At 48.0% G+C, this 15,869-nt stretch overlaps 1 protein-coding gene across 1 annotated transcript in view; it reads left to right on the forward strand.

The window, feature by feature from the left end:
- Positions 1-12,862, forward strand: part of LOC130381319 (receptor-type tyrosine-protein phosphatase O-like) — a 29,713-nt gene extending 16,851 nt beyond the window's left edge. The window contains exons 10-22 of the mRNA XM_056588837.1: positions 132-252; positions 1,622-1,690; positions 3,437-3,520; positions 4,280-4,315; positions 4,782-4,863; positions 5,148-5,238; positions 6,120-6,196; positions 6,790-6,924; positions 7,889-8,011; positions 8,375-8,529; positions 9,810-9,945; positions 11,707-11,846; positions 12,496-12,862. Of these exons, the coding sequence (XP_056444812.1) occupies positions 132-252; positions 1,622-1,690; positions 3,437-3,520; positions 4,280-4,315; positions 4,782-4,863; positions 5,148-5,238; positions 6,120-6,196; positions 6,790-6,924; positions 7,889-8,011; positions 8,375-8,529; positions 9,810-9,945; positions 11,707-11,811 (1,214 nt within the window). The 3' untranslated portion in view covers positions 11,812-11,846; positions 12,496-12,862. The remainder of the gene's footprint in view (positions 1-131; positions 253-1,621; positions 1,691-3,436; positions 3,521-4,279; positions 4,316-4,781; positions 4,864-5,147; positions 5,239-6,119; positions 6,197-6,789; positions 6,925-7,888; positions 8,012-8,374; positions 8,530-9,809; positions 9,946-11,706; positions 11,847-12,495) is intronic.
- Positions 12,863-15,869: the final 3,007 nt, after the last annotated feature.

Consider the following 15,869-nt stretch of genomic DNA (forward strand, 5'->3'; position numbering starts at 1 on the left):
TGTGTGTGTGTGTGTGCCTGTGTGTGTGCCTGTGTGTGCGTGCCTGTGTGTGTGTGTGTGTGTGTGTGTGTGCGTGTGCGTGCCTGTGTGTGTGTGTGTGTGTGTGTGTGTGTGTGTGTGTGTCTCTCCAGCTAAGGAGATGAACCCCGGGGTGGCGGCCGTCTCGGCCCTGGCCGTCCTCAGCGTGCTCCTGGTCAGCCTGCTGGTCCTCTTCCTCCTGGTGCTCCGCAAGAAGCACCTCCAGATGACCCGGTGAGCCCCCCCTCCAGGCCCCCCCTCCTGGGCCCCCCCTCCAGGCCCCCCCTCCAGGCCCCCCCTCCAGGACCCCCCCTCCTGGGCCCCCCCTCCAGGCCCCCCCTCCAGGGCCCCCCCTCCTGGGCCCCCCCTCCAGGACCCCCCCTCCTGGGCCCCCCCTCCAGGGCCCCCCCTCCTGGGCCCCCCCTCCAGGGCCCCCCCTTCTGGGCCCCCCCCTCCAGGGCTGGGGGCTCGTCCAACTCTGATCGCGAATTAGATTTCAGCGTCAAACGATCACAAAATTAACATAATGAGGTTTTTTTTCAATTTTTTTAAATGCTTTTCTATGTTTTGTAGAAAGGGCAGAACAGCTGATACATATATGTACATTATTTTAGATTGTAGCATTTTATTTTTGAAGATTTTACGTTACTATTTCTTTAAGGCGAAATTTCACATTTCTCAGTTACAAAGGTGTTTTTTGGGAGCGACATGCTGAATAAATGCATCATGTTTTCAAACTCAAAAATAATCGTTTGAATAATCGTGATTATAATATTGACCAAAATAATCCCATAATAAATTTTTCCCATAATCGAGCAGTCCTACCACAAACACAATGCATTGTGGGAGAAACGATGGGGAAATCGAACACAACAGATGTGTGAGACTTGGCTCATCGGTCTCCTATGCAGCGCACAGATTCGGACAGAGCACATATTATCGCATGCACCACGTTCATATAGTCCTTGTCAATAATGACTGATTTGATTTTGATTTGTTGAAATAGTTTTATTTCTGTTTACTTGTTTGCGCGGTTGAAGAAGTCAGGGTTTTGAGCGTTCATTGCCATGAGAGGCTGCTGCTGGGTTCTCCATCGCATGGCGCTGTCGGCTTTGAGTGTGTGTGCGCTCACAGCTGCAGTGGGATAACGTGAGGGAGCTTCAGTACTAGCATGAGTTCCTGGGAATGTGGTGTTACCCCGAGCAACAAACTTCCTACACCTGTACAACGTTCCTAGGATTGTGGAAATAAGTCCTTTCCCCTTGCTGATCTAGTGGCTTCATTTCTGAACGACGTTTCACCCTTCGTCCTTATAGTTAACTTAACCTGATTATGTTTTTTGAACCTGTGTGTTTCCTTTGTGTTTTAAATGCAATTTGAAAAAAGGAAGCCGTTTTAACGAGTTACCCGTGGTTTGAACACGCTTCCATCCGCATTTCAATACTAGAGTTGCTGCTTCTTCTTCCAGGCGCAGAATTACTAACAAAGCTTTGCATTGCATCTACAGTCCAGGTTATTCAGTTGAAGAAAAGTCTCTTATAATATAATATTTGTCGCTCAGTAATGCACAGAAACAAACAAACATGTATTTTCTTTTGAACAGGGAGTGCGGAGCTGAGACTTTTGTCAATTTTGCTTCCTTTGAGAGAGACGGCAAGCTTCCATACAACTGGTAGGATTTGGCTTTTTGCTGGCATTCATATGTATGGGATAATGTACAGCATGCACCAATGACGCTGTACATTATCCTGCTTATTACACGGCTGCTTACTGAAGGAATCAATCATTTGGCACAAAGTACAACAACCCAAAGAATCTTTGATCCTAAAATCAATATTTTGATTGATTTGAAACTGATTTTTATGGATAAAAAAATATATTGGATTGATTTAAAAATGATTTTATGGTCGTCCATAGCGAAACAGGTCTGCCATTCAGCAATAACAGACCGTACAACGCTGGATTGACCAATCACAATCGAGTACACCAAATCAAAGCAGTGTAATAAAACGATGCTCGCCCATTGTTTGTGAAAGGCACAATGTCATAAACATGCTTACCCAGAATCAGATCATAATGTGCATTTACATTTGTCCTCTCTGTACAATTGCCTGTGTTTTTCATTTGTGTTTAAATGTGTTTTGATACGGGTGGGTGGGGGGGGGGGGGGGGGACAGAATAGTCTGGGGATGTGTGACAACAGACCAAAGGGTTATCCAATGCCAATGTTGTGGTGACATGTGTGTAGATCCTCTGGATGCATAGGATAAAGCCCTGGGGTCCAATCCCGGTCAAGAGATTAGACAGAGATTATGGGAGTCAGATTAGAGAATCACTGATTCAACATCTGAGCATAAGGTGTTGAAGCCTGCTTAAATTCTCCCTCCTTTTTCTTTTTAACGTTCTACCTCACAATTCATTTTTTCGATGTTAAAGATTCCCCAGTGTAATAAGGAAGTGAACGATTTTGGATGGAATAATGTTTTAATATAAACAAAGAACTTCAAAATATGATCCAAGACTCATAGGGGGGAAGATAGTGTTTTTTTTGACGTGGACACACAGAAATACAGTTTATACGAACGGAGCGTGGAAAGATGCCTAATATAACTGCCAAAAGAGGGTCGCTTAAGATCATTCTCATAATGCTCTCACCCTGACCAACATCGGTTCAAACAACATATTTACATCCAAGTGCTGTTTCTAATTAACGCGGTTCAAGTTTACCAATCAACACTTGGATTATCTGAGATGCTAGACTATGTTTGTGGCAATCCTGAACTTTGAGTTCAATTGCTTACGATAATGTTATCATGTTATTTTTACATGTTACATGTCATGTAACTATTATCACATTATTTATAATGCATTTGTTTCAATGCAACCTTCTAATCGAATGAAACCGAATCTTCGATAATAACAATAGCACTAAAAGTTGCTTGGTAATTTGCAAGTGCTGCTGTATATAGTCGTACGGCAGTACTGAACACAACCGTACCGCCTTAACCCAGACGAATGTATTTCCATTGAATATTGTATGAGTTATGAGTTCAAGGCTCTGTGGCACAGCGGTAGTTCACTGTTGTTCATCACTGTGAGGAAGAGAGCGGGTGGGGGGGGGGGTGAGGGGGGCAGGGGGGGGGGGGGGCGGACACGCTACATCGTTCCCCCAGCTGCATGATGCATTAACTGTGTGTTCAGCACTAATTTGTGTACTTCTCCAGCGACTCTACTGCCTCTATACTAACGGAGCATCTTGTTTTGTCCCAACCTGTTGACCTCACCCCCCCTCCCTCCTCCCACCCCCCCCCCCCCCTCCTCCCTCCATCCCTCCCCCCCTCCCCTTGGTGTTTATTCTTTTATTTATTTATTTGTATTTATTTTTGACCTACCCCCCCCCCCCCCCCCCTCCCCTTAGGCGAAGAAGTCTCTTTGCCTTCCTCACACTTCTGCCATCCTGCCTTTGGACTGACTATCTCTTGGCTTTTTATATTAATCCGTGGTAAGTAAGCAAGCGTTGTTGGCTGAATTCATCGCTGAGATCATTTTGAGGGGGGGGGGGGGGGGGGGGGGGGACATGTGCCAGTACCGACCAGTTCGACACCTGTTTCACCTGCATGGTTTCAGAACCACCTTAGCTCCCCTTAAACCATGTGACCCAGATCCACCTATCAGATTTGTGGATCCAAAGTTCCAAATCTTGTCCTCCATAGTAGTGATTACAATTACTCAATACTACAGAACGGTACATGATGTGGTCGTACCATGTTTGACGTCACGGTTAAAAACATGGAGGTGAAACATCTGTCTGGTGATGCTCTTGGCTGCGTGGGTCCTGGGTCTTTTGTCCCGTGTTTGCTAAGCACGTAACTAACGCGGCGAATGTGAGCATTCTACTCACCACGGCTTTGCAACCTCACCTGCATCACACCATCTCTGTTTCTGCTTGTGTGTAACACATCGGGATAGAGGACTAGTGTGTCGTTGTTTTCGGGGGCGTTTGTGTTGTGTTTATATCCGGAGGTGGATTACAGTACGGTAGGCATGGTGAAGTGCATGTTTCTGGTTGTTCGACCGGAATTGTCGCCACTCTGTGAATGCAGAAGCATGGGGAGAAGTTTGATACTGTGCGTGAGGAAACTGTCTCGTCTGCCGAAAAGGTAGACACTGTGAATGAATAAGAATGAATATTCCCTGTGAAAAAAGAGATTTCAGAGGCTGGCCGCTTTCCTAAAACGCTTTGTGTGTTGATATCTTACAGGAGCAAGACGGCTTTGAAGAAACGGAAGCTAACAAGGTAACTAGCGAGAAACGCAACCGCGTACTATTAGCATGCTCACGTGTGGATCCAGACAGACTGACAGACAGACAGACTGCTGTCTGCTCATAGGCTGGGCTCCTCTGTTTCAAAGGGGCATGTGAACGAGCTACCTAGCTCTGGAGGACAGCCTTTAGCAAGTCTTTAAAGCCAGCTAGTGGGTTAGCATCAAAGACCCGCTAATCCTGGAGATCAAAGATGAGTCCGAGGGGGGAGGGGGGGTCATAAAGTTGCATCAGCTTCAATGGAAAATGTGCTTTTATAGCAGCGGGGTTTTTATCCCTTATCCGGGATGAATCGAAATCTATAAAAGGGTTCTCATCCCCATGATATACTTGGAAAATGGGCTGTTGTTTTTGGAATATTATTGTGGGAAACAAGGCATTTCCTGACAGCCATCATGACCTTTGACCTTTCCATTTTTACTTCTGTTTTGTCGTCGCAGCCCGGTCCAGCTGGATGACTTTGAGGCCTACCTCAAAGACATGAGCAAAGACACTGCCTACAAGTTCTCCCTGCAGTTTGAGGTAAGGAACTGCCAACCTTTTCAGTTGTTTTTTCCACTGTTGAAAACCCAAGGAAGTGGTTGTCCATTTACTGAAAAAAAACTTTCCTTAATTTTCCTTAATTTAACATTTCCTAAAACTACGTAAAGAAAATTAGGCAACACTTAATACAATACAATTATTTAAATTTGATATTTCCATTAGGATCGTTTGAATGAAGAAACACGGATCTATGTGAGGAATGTTTAAGGCGCTACTGCCTTCAAACTCTCTGCCTTCTCCTCCATCTTCGGTTTTCCCAACAGGAACTGAAGACTGTGGGACTGGACCTGTCACATGACGCAGCCGACCTGCCAATCAACCGGCCCAAGAACCGCTACACCAACATCCTGCCATGTGAGTGAAATTACCGTTCTGCAATAACCAAAACCTTCCGCAGAGTCGCATAAGTTCAAACATCAGATGCTATTCGTTAGCACAGGAAATTTGATGACAAAGAAATCAACTGATAGTCTTAATTGTTGAACTAAAGCCGGTCCAGATCTCTGATCCTCCCTGAATTCAAAACCTTCCTCTGAAAAGTGTTGAACTTTCTCGGGGTTTCCGGACTTGATGGACTCTTTCACTGTTGGTATACATTGAACACATCCTGCATGTGACAAAATGGCCCTGTTATCCGTGTAACCTGGATCATTCTGGTGATTAAGGTATTTGACTCCCAGCCAACAGGTTGCGTGTTCAAACCCCAGTGTCCGCAGTCTAGCTGTAGACATCCTTTAGCAGGACCCCCCTCTAACTCAGGGGGTCTCAAAGTTTTGACAGCTGAGGGCCAATTTAGGAACTCAAAATTTGACTGAGGGCCGCCAAAGGAATTTTTCTTTGGCGGGCAACGCCGTCAGCATCCCAGTGGTGAAAAAAAACCATTGCACCGTGGACTTCTGGGAGTGAGGTCAAGTGAGGTCTAAATCACGAAACTGAGGTTCATCCTTTCAAAGTAATGTACAGTCGGATTAAAACTAACAAATGTAAAAGGATTTAATTGAAAGCTAGAGGGTCGACTTTTCTCTTCATTTTCTTTTTCATTAATATTGATGTAATAATAAAAACTATACAATAATAATCTTTTTTTTTTTTTTACTTACATCTGTATGTCATTGCGGGCCGCCATTGGCCCGCGGGCCGCACCTTGAGAACCAATGCTCTACCTACTCCTTAATGCCATGGAAGAAACTAAATGGTAGACGGTATCGATTTTGATGTTGGTCAAATGTCCTCAGATGATTTCAGCCGCGTCAAGCTGATGTCCTTGCTCAACGATGAGGGAGCCGACTACATCAACGCCAACTACATCCCCGTAAGAGACATAGACCGGCCGCAACACCCTATCAATATCAAGTCGTCACATTACCACACATGGGGCATATTGCATGTTATTACACATAATCAATCACACAGACCTGATTATGGATTTGTAATTGTGTGTGTGTGTGTGTGTGTGTGGTTGCGTCTGACTGTGTGCGTGTCTGTGTGCGTGTGTATGTGTTTGTCCGTGTGTGCATCTGTGCTTGTGTGTTTGTCTATGTGTGTGTGTGTGTGTGCGTTTCTATCTCTCTATGTGTGTCTGTCTACGTGTGTGTGCATATGTGTGTGTGTGTGTCTATGTGTGTGTCTGTCTGTCTGTGTGTGTGTGTGTGTGTGTGTGTGTGTGTGTGTGTGTGTGCGTATGTGTGCGTGTGTGTGTCTGTCTGTCTATGTGTGTGTTTGTTTGTGTGTGTGTCTGTGTGAGTGTCTATCTGTCTATGTGTGTCTGTCTGTGTGTGTGTGTGTGTGTGTGTGTGTGTGTGTGGTGTGTGTGTGTGTGTGTGTTTGTGTGTGTCTGTCTGTGTGTGTGTGTGTGTGTGTGTGTGTGTGTGTGCGTGCGTCTATTTGTGTGTTTCCCCCTCCTAGGGCTACAAGTCCCCCAGGGAGTACATCGCCACCCAGGGCCCGCTCCCGGAGACCAGGAACGACTTCTGGAAGATGGTCCTCCAGCAGAAGAGCCAGCTCATCGTGATGCTCACGCAGTGCAACGAGCGGCGCCGGGTGAGGTCTCACAGCCCACCTAGCGCACCTAGCTCTGAGCCTAGCGCACCTAGCACTAAGCCTAGCGCACCTAGCTCTGAGCCTAGCGCACCTAGCTCTGAGCCTAGCGCACCTAGCTCTGAGCCTATCGCACCTAGGTCTGAGCCTAGCACACCTAGCTCTGAGGCTAGCGCACCTAGCTCTGAGGCCTAGCGCACTTAGCTCTGAGCCTAGCGCACCTAGCTCTGAGCCTAGCGCACCTAGCTCTGAGCCTAGCGCACCTAGCTCTGAGGCTAGCGCACCTAGCTCTGAGCCTAGCGCACCTAGCTCTGAGCCTAGCCCACCTAGCTCTGAGGCTAGTGCACCTAGCTCTGAGGCTAGTGCACCCTAGCGCACCTAGCTCTTAGCCTAGCGTACCTAGCTCTTAGCCTAGCGTACCTAGCTCTGAGCCAACCCACCCTAGCGCACCTAGCTCTTAGCCTAGCGTACCTAGCTCTGAGCCAACCCGCCCTAGCGCACCTAGCTCTTAGCCTAGCGTACCTAGCTCTTAGCCTAGCGTACCTATTCTGAGCCTAGCGGGCCTAGTTCTTAGCCACCCCACCCTAGCGCACCTAGTACTTAGCCTAGCGTACCTAGCTCTTAGCCTAGCGTACCTAGCTCTTAGCCACCCCACCCTAGCGCACCTAGCTTTAGCCACCCTACACTAGCGCTCCTAGCTCTTAGCTAGCCCAGTGATGCCAGCAGTATGGGCTGTCCTCATGGGGTTGAAAGAGACCGTATTGTGACCGCCTTCAATTGAGGTTTGACCTTCCTGTCAAGTCATTGATTTTGGTTTAGCTCTGAATCCCAGTGACGGTCTCAAAAGGCTTCCCAGGCCCACATTAAGCCCCCCCCCCCCCTGTCCCTGGTGTGTCCATGTCCGTGCCTGCATCCATGTCGATTCGACTCTCTGAGTTCCTAACCCGTGGGGTTTTGCTCTCTGCAGGTGAAATGCGATCACTACTGGCCCTTCACAGACGAGCCGGTGATGTACGGCGAGGTCAGTGTGGAGATGCTCACCGAGATCGAGTTCCCGGATTGGACCATCCGCAACTTCCGGCTGGGCTACGTGAGTCCGACCGGCGATTTATCAATGAGCCAATCAGGCGATTACCGTGTTCCGCAGTTCCCCTGATGAGGCCGGGAAGAGGACGAATCGTCATCCGCTCGCTGATACAAACGCTCCAGTCTTATCGGCGTTCTGTGGTCCTTCCCGCTCCTCATTATGACTTCCTGTTGTATCCGAACAATCGGTCTTCAGGATTTAATTCAGCCATAATCTTTTCAATTACCTTCTCGAGGCGCAGGGAGTCGACCCAATCCGCACACGCTCAGTCCGTCCCTCAGCGTCCGCTAATAAGCGGTGACTCTGTCTGACTCGGTTGAAACGAGTCGTGCCCGTTTTCAGCGTGCGCTCTGTCGCCCCCCGCAGGCCGACGAGAGCCAAGACGTTCTGCACCTCAACTACACGTCCTGGCCCGACCACGGCGTGCCAACGGTCAACGCCATCGAGAGCATCCTGAGTTTCGTCGAGATCGTCCGCCATCAGGCCGACCAGTCCAAGGAGTCCGTGGTGGTGCACTGCAGGTCAGTCCCACGACCTCGGACCAGCCGATTGGCCACGCGGAAACACCCAAACTATACATGGCATTAGCATGCTCAACACAACAATGGGATTTCATTGACTTTACATAACACAAAGTAATTCATATAAAGTCAAATATATAAAGTCATCATAATGAAATACATCATTTTAAGTAAAGGACGTAAGAATACTTAGCATTAGCATGCTCGACACAATGTGACATGGGACTTCATTGCCTTGACTATCTGATTTCATTGATGCTTTTATCTAAAGAGACTTACAATAAGTAGAAAAGAAAAAGAAGAAGAAAAACAACAATATATCGCTGTCGGTACATTAAGGATGTTCATAGAACCAAGTGCAAAGCACTAACAAATACTAGGTTAACCTATTCCCTGTGTACAGCAAAGATAACTAGGATAAGATGCTACATGATGCTAAGTACTGTTTCTAAGTGCAAGGACATACAGCATACAATAAGTGAGTACATTAAGTGTCAGTGACTTATATTATTTAATGAAATACATCATTTTAAGTCAAGGACGTGAGAACACTTTGCTTTTGGTGGGTGTGTTGGGCCACTTAACCGCGTACTTAAATTTAAGGATGTGATTTAATGGTTAAGGATGTGATTTAATGTGCTGGCGGAGACGAAGCTCCTCGTTAACGCCGTCAATAACCAGCTGGGAGTCATTTCCTGTAGCGGCTGGGATGACAGTGTGGCAGTTAATTTACAGTAGCAGATCGGGGATCCTTCCAAGTATCGACGACGCAGCGGCGGCAGAAGTATTGATCGTATCCTGGGCGTTAGCCGCGATGCTAACAGCAGGGACCAAAGGTGTCCAAAGTATTTATAGCTACAGTACTGAGCAATCACAATGTGTAAATATCAGCCTTCTGGTTTATCAACGGATTCTGATTGGTTTGGTTTATACGATCTGATTGGCTGATTTTCTGGGCTCTCATTGGCTAGGGTTTTATATGCCAGCCTCCAGGGTCTGATAGGCTGATGTTCTGGGCTGTGATTGGCTGATGTCTGGGCTGTGATTGGCTGATGTTCTGGGCTGTGATTGGCTGATGTTCTGGGCTGTGATTGGCTAATGTTCTGGGATGCGATAGGCTGATGTCCTGGGTTCTGATTGGCTGAGGGTTATGGGTCCCGGGTTGTGTTTTTCTGGGGGTTATGGATTCCGGGCTCTGATTAGCTCGGGGTCATGAGTCCGGGCTCAGATTGGTTCGAGGTTATGTATCCGGGCTCTGATTGGCTGTTGTGTCTCCTCAGTGCGGGCGTCGGGCGGACCGGGACCTTCATGGCCCTGGACCGTCTCATGCAGCACCTCCGGGAGCACGAGTACGCCGACGTCCTGGGCATGGTGTCTGAGATGCGCTCCCACCGCCTCTCCATGGTCCAGACCGAGGTAAGGGGGCGTCGCCCAGTGCGTTCACAACACGCCCATTAAAGGGCGTAGGACATGCCACCAGAGGTGCGTTCAAAGTCGCGAACATAGGCGAACGCTCGCGAACGATTTGTAACATGTTCTGTTAAGCGTGCCGATGTCTTCAAACGTTCGCGAACATAGGCAAACTGTCAGAAGACAGTTCTCCGGAGGCAGACATGGATCACAGACTGCAAGAGATGTGCTCCCATATGGAGATTGACACTAATTCCTTTCCTAATGAATTCCTTTTCCAATAGATAAATCGTTCCATATAGCCTATCTACACCCTTACGTCACCTGATGTCTTGTGCATCCTAAAATGTGATCTGAACGTGACATAGCAGAAAGTGGGCACAAGAAAAACCCAGTTCATCTTACAACCAGTAGCGGCCGGTTGCTCCTCGCTGATCCGTAACTTCTGTCCTGTCCAACACCTGAAGTTAAGCTCATAGAACCAGCCGTCCACACTCAGCCCAGCAAAAACGAATTCTGTTCCGGTCTAGTAATAAGCCGTATACTCGTGACATCTGGAAAAAAATATGATTAACTGGAATATCTGCAACCAAACTACAAAGGGAAAAATGCAAAACAAGTCACGGATCCTGCCTGTGATGGAGCGGATCCTCGGAACGCAACCCGCTGAAGCAGTTGAAGGGGAAATAGATGATGATGTTGATGTTGAGCCAACGTCCCTTTTTAGCTCAAGCCAAACCGATCCAAAAAAGCTATATTGGGAGGGCTATATACTGTGTGTGTGTGTGTGTGTGTGTGTGTGTGTGTGTGTGTGTGTGTGTGTGTGTGTGTGTGTGTGTGTGTGTGCGTTTATGTGTGCGTTTATGTGTGCGTCTGCGTGATTTTCACGTTCACAACCTCTGTGTCGCTGCAGTTACTATACTTTTGCAGTAAGGCGAATAATGAACATTTCTGCTACATGCACACTTTTCTCCAGCTCCTCCCAGAGGAGGATGTCATTATGTTCGGCTCATGTTAAAGAAAGGAGAAATGTATGGTTGCCATTTCTTCCTGCATGCAAGATTTGCAGCAAATGTTTAATTTAATAAATAATAAATGGTTTGTAAAATGTTGCCATACCACAATTATATTATCCCTTAAATAGTTAATAAGTCGTACAATTTAAAAGCATTTTATAGCATTTTCGCGTTGTACTTCCACTGCCTGCGGCCGGGTGATTTGGTTATAGGTCAGTAGACTGTATTAATATATTCCACATTCTAATCATACTTGCAATTCTAAAAGGTCAGCAATGAGAATCACGGTCACGCACAAACCTCCTCATTAAGAGCCTCAGCGCTCAGCCAGTAGAAAGGTTACGGGTCGATGCCCAGTCTACCTCTCTGCTCCTTAACGACGTGCATTATGAATTCACTGCAAGTCTGCTAAATGAATGACGAGTGAATAGCTCCCTGTAAATGGCAAATGGACTGCATTTATAAAAGGCTCTTTTCTAACCAGTTGCCACTCGAAGCGCTTTAAAATATTACTCATTAATGCACTAATCCACACACCGACAGCGGTGTCAGCCGCGCAGGGCGACAGCCAGCTCAGGTCGAGGCGTCTCGCTCAGGGACACCTCGACACTCAGCTAGGAGGAGCCGGGGATCGAACCGGCAACCTTCGGGGGTCAACAGCCAACCCGCTCTACCTCCTATGCCACATACCGGCCGTAGCATGCGAGCAGAGCATTGACCCCTTGCGTGTCGTGTGTCCCCACTCCACCAGGAGCAGTACGTCTTCATCCACCAGTGTGTGCCGCTCATGTGGAAGCAGAAGAAGCAGCAGTCCATCACCGGCGACGTCATCTACGAGAACGTCAGCAAGACATAGTGTCGCTCCCCCTCCCAGGGCACGGACAGACGTAGGTACCGCTCCCAAACCTAACGAATGAAGTCTCGATTCGTCATTCAACAGAATACCGTCCTGCAACTGGGAGTTGTTCTAAAGTGATTTGCAACTAGGGAAGGTTTTATTTAGAAATGTCTGAAAAACACGAGAAAATGTCTGTGTTGATTATTTATCGAAAAGGCGAACACAAGGGTAGGGAACATTTAAGTGATTTCAAAACCTCAAATAGCGAAAATAGATAAAATCCACATTGGGTATTGATAACTTAGACAGCCATGATCAAAACCGTTTTCCATCCTTATGGCAATATATTACACATTCAAGTCACTAACGTCCGACTTGACTAGTATGTATTCTGGACATTCTATCTTATAATGGGGAATGTGCCTTCACCTCCATTCACCCCCTGTACGGTTGTGAAAAAGGCCCGTTTTATTCATACAGTGTTCACATAGTGCTTCGCCACAATAAGCTTTCAATGGGAATTCTATACTTATGGACGGTTATAGTTTGAAAGCGTAGTTGGCGGGATGACTCCCTACTTCCTGGAAAAGAACAGGACACCTTAAGAGGAGATGTTTTCAAATGAGAAGCCCCCCGAGACTCCAGTTAAGCTTGTCCGACCGCACACGTATTTAAAATCCCTCCTCTATTTTCCCACCGCAGGACCCTCCACCACCACCTCCTCCACCTCCTCTGCTTCCAGCTCCTCCTCCTGATCTTCATCACCGCGCCTACAATGTAAAACTCTGCGGCCGCGTCCGAGCGGAGACATCGGCGACATAAAGGCATCCGGGAAAAAACAACCACAAAAACATATTTATAGTGTTGATGTTGAACGCATGGGACGGTACTAATGCCTTAACGAGCCGCCGCCGCCGCCAGACTCGTCACCAGCCGCCGACCCGACCCCTGACCCCTGACCCCATTAGTGGACTCTCTCATATTGAGAGGGGTCGAGGGGTACACCCTGGGGTGGGGTGGGACGTCATGTGACCACGGCGACGCGGTCCCGGAGTGAATGTCAAAGCAGATGTCCGGGAGAGGGGCGGGGGGGGGGGGGGAGGCGTGTCCGTGTCCGAACTCCAGAACTGGGGCACCGGGGTTAGCGTTTAGCGTTTTGTTCGTGTCGTATTTTTTTTTGTTGTCGTGTCACATCTCAGGAGTAACCGAAAGAAGACAAGCGCACCGGTCGGTTTGGATTAACGATACTTTACCCCCCCCCCCCCCCCCCCCAGCCCACCGGTGAACAACGTTTTAGTCACGAAAGACGACACTAGTGCTTGCTACTTCGTTTTTCCCTCGGACGTCTCATCTGTGTTTTATTCGTTTTCTTTTCATTGTATTCTGACCTCTTGTGTCAGCGACTGCAACTTGCAGAGTTCAGCCGGCGAAGCGGTAGTCCTCATACACACACAGAGAGACACGTACGCTTACAAGCTAGCCGGCTAACGCCCCAGCCGCCCAGCTCTCCTGCCGTTCCGCTCCAGGCGGTGTATTCGACCGGCAGCCGCCGCCGTCGCCGCGAGCAGCGACACTGCCATCCCGCCGCTAGACCCGGGACCAACACCCCTGACCTCCGCCCAAACCCTTACAACAGCGGCCGGGGTTGGGGTGAATCGGCCAGGGAGTTCAACGTTCCGCTCTACAACGCACATCTAGGAACACAAACAAGGCACAAACCCGATACAGGAAGGAATCCCGTTTTAACCCCGGCTCGCAACGCCATCAGCTCAAATTGCCAACAACTCCGACCAAGAGCTGGCCGGCCGATGCGGTCGCCGCGGAGACTGTGGTCGTACAGACTGTGGTCGTTCAAACTGTGGTTTGCTCTAATAGATTGTGGCGGTGGGGTTTTGGCGGCTGTGTGTTTCTGTGGAAAGCTACGACTACTGTGCAGAAACGTCTAACATCACCGGACCTTCGTGGAGACCGGTTTGTCTCTCGGATGTCGAAGCCCTGCGGAGTGGACGGACGGAGGCCGGACAGACGGACGTTTCTCTGTGAAGTCGTTTGGACGCCCGTGTTTACGCAGGGTGTTTCCATGGCGGCTCTGTGTTTGTCATGAGGGATATGGGGGCGTTTCTATTTTTTATGAACAGTGGAGGTAGGAGCGAAGAGGAAGAAAAGTCGCCCGTTCAGATGAAAGTACCTCGTTCTGTGAGCTACCCAGGGGGACTGCACGGTACTTTGCCAATGTTGTTGGACATGGATCCCCAGGCCTTCACTTGGACTCTAAACACCACTGATTACGAATCCCATGTAAATGTTGCTTATGTTAAAGCTCCCAAGTGGAGAGCGATGGTTGTGTTTTTGTAATTCTTTATCCCAACTGTAATCGGACTCGAGACTTTACCACTAACCACTTTAAAGACCTTATATCGGCCTTCTTCGATCATATCTTACGCAAAAGGAAATGGCGAAAGTGTCACTCCCTCAAAAGGAAAAGCATATCTCATTCTTGCCTACATTACTGTACAGAGGTGTACAGCAGAAACCCCGTCCTTCGAGAGATATCGTCATATCGTTTTTCAGTGACAACACCGGTACAGTTCACGAAATGCCAGTGAGAAAGATAAAACTGAATCAGCAACGCCAACATCCATGTACGCTACGACAAAAAAACGTCAAAGCAAGCACCTTTTACCCTCTGCAGAGTTACAAGCCAATCAGCATATTGCAAGGTATCGTCAAATTAACCAGGCAACATCGAATGCTGTCCCCCACCCCCCCAAGCTAGTGCTAATGTTGCTAATGCTAATGTTGTTAACAATAAATACGATGGAAACAGTGCCTTCTCAGGCACCTCCTTGGTATGAAGCTAAAATATATATCGTAATGTACTAACATCTCTCAGAGGTCTTTCTTCTTTCGTGTCAATATTGGACTGGATCCATCGTCACCGACTGCCGTTGTCGACTTCTATCAAGGAAGATGAACGTTAGCATGGGTGAGAAGGACCACAAGGCCCCTGAAGGACCACGGAGTCCTACCACTGGGCCCCCCCTAAACTCTCCCCGACTAGGGGATGCTACAGGGGCCGGGGGGGTCCTCCATGAAGAGCCCGGGACGTTGTGGTTGATCTACAAGTCTGCGGGGCCACTGGCCGTTCCCCCTCTCCCTGATGTTTTCACGTCGGCTCTTGGAGGTCGGCGGTCAAATCTCAGGGGGGCTGCCCCCCCCCCCACACACATACACACACACACACACACACTTTCTAACACATTAGGTAACATTTACACCATTAGCTATCAACTGTACTGTACATACTACTGTTTTAACCATCGCATTTCTACATTATTACAAAGTAATTCTTGTGGAGACCACTTTGTCGCTTCTCGAAGCCTCGTTTTACTTTTTAATTTTTAAATGGTTGTACATGTGAATCAGCATTACCTGAGCCAAAAAAAAGTATGGGTTTTTTTCCGCTCATTGACTACAATGCGCTTGTTTTTTTTTGTTTTGTTTTTTCGCGCAAATGTTGACATGAAATCGTTGGTACATTTGGAGAGCTGACCCGGTACCTTCTCTGGTTTGGGTACAGAAACACACACCACCGCGCGGACGTGAATGACCTCGCGGTGGCCAGCGAACGCACTTTGTAATGCTGTAAACGGGCGGGAAGGGAAGGCTGTGTTTTTTGGTTTCTTCCCCGATACCTTGGCACTGTACACTCTTTCAACTGTTTTTCTCTTGCTCAGTTGTGTGTCGAGTCGAAAATTGTATGTTATTGGTGCCATTATTGTGCATTGTGTCACTTAAATTATAGGGATCTCCGACCTTGCGTCATTGTCACAGAGATTCGATTTATGTGTGTGGAAAAATAAAAGTAAAAAAAAAAACTTCTTCGGTATGTCGTTTATTGTCTCTTGTAGGCAGTGGAGTTTTTAGGTACGGGCGAACCAGGCAGCCGCCCGGGGCGGCATATCTGTTGGGGGCGCCAAGTGACATGGGGGGCGCCACGAGCAGTAAAAAAGAAATCGCGCTGCGTAGCGGTTATCAATGGAGTACTACATAACATTGTGTGGGGAATTGGTATT

The sequence above is a fragment of the Gadus chalcogrammus genome, chromosome 4 (assembly GCF_026213295.1).
Source record: "Gadus chalcogrammus isolate NIFS_2021 chromosome 4, NIFS_Gcha_1.0, whole genome shotgun sequence".
Taxonomy (NCBI): domain Eukaryota; kingdom Metazoa; phylum Chordata; class Actinopteri; order Gadiformes; family Gadidae; genus Gadus; species Gadus chalcogrammus.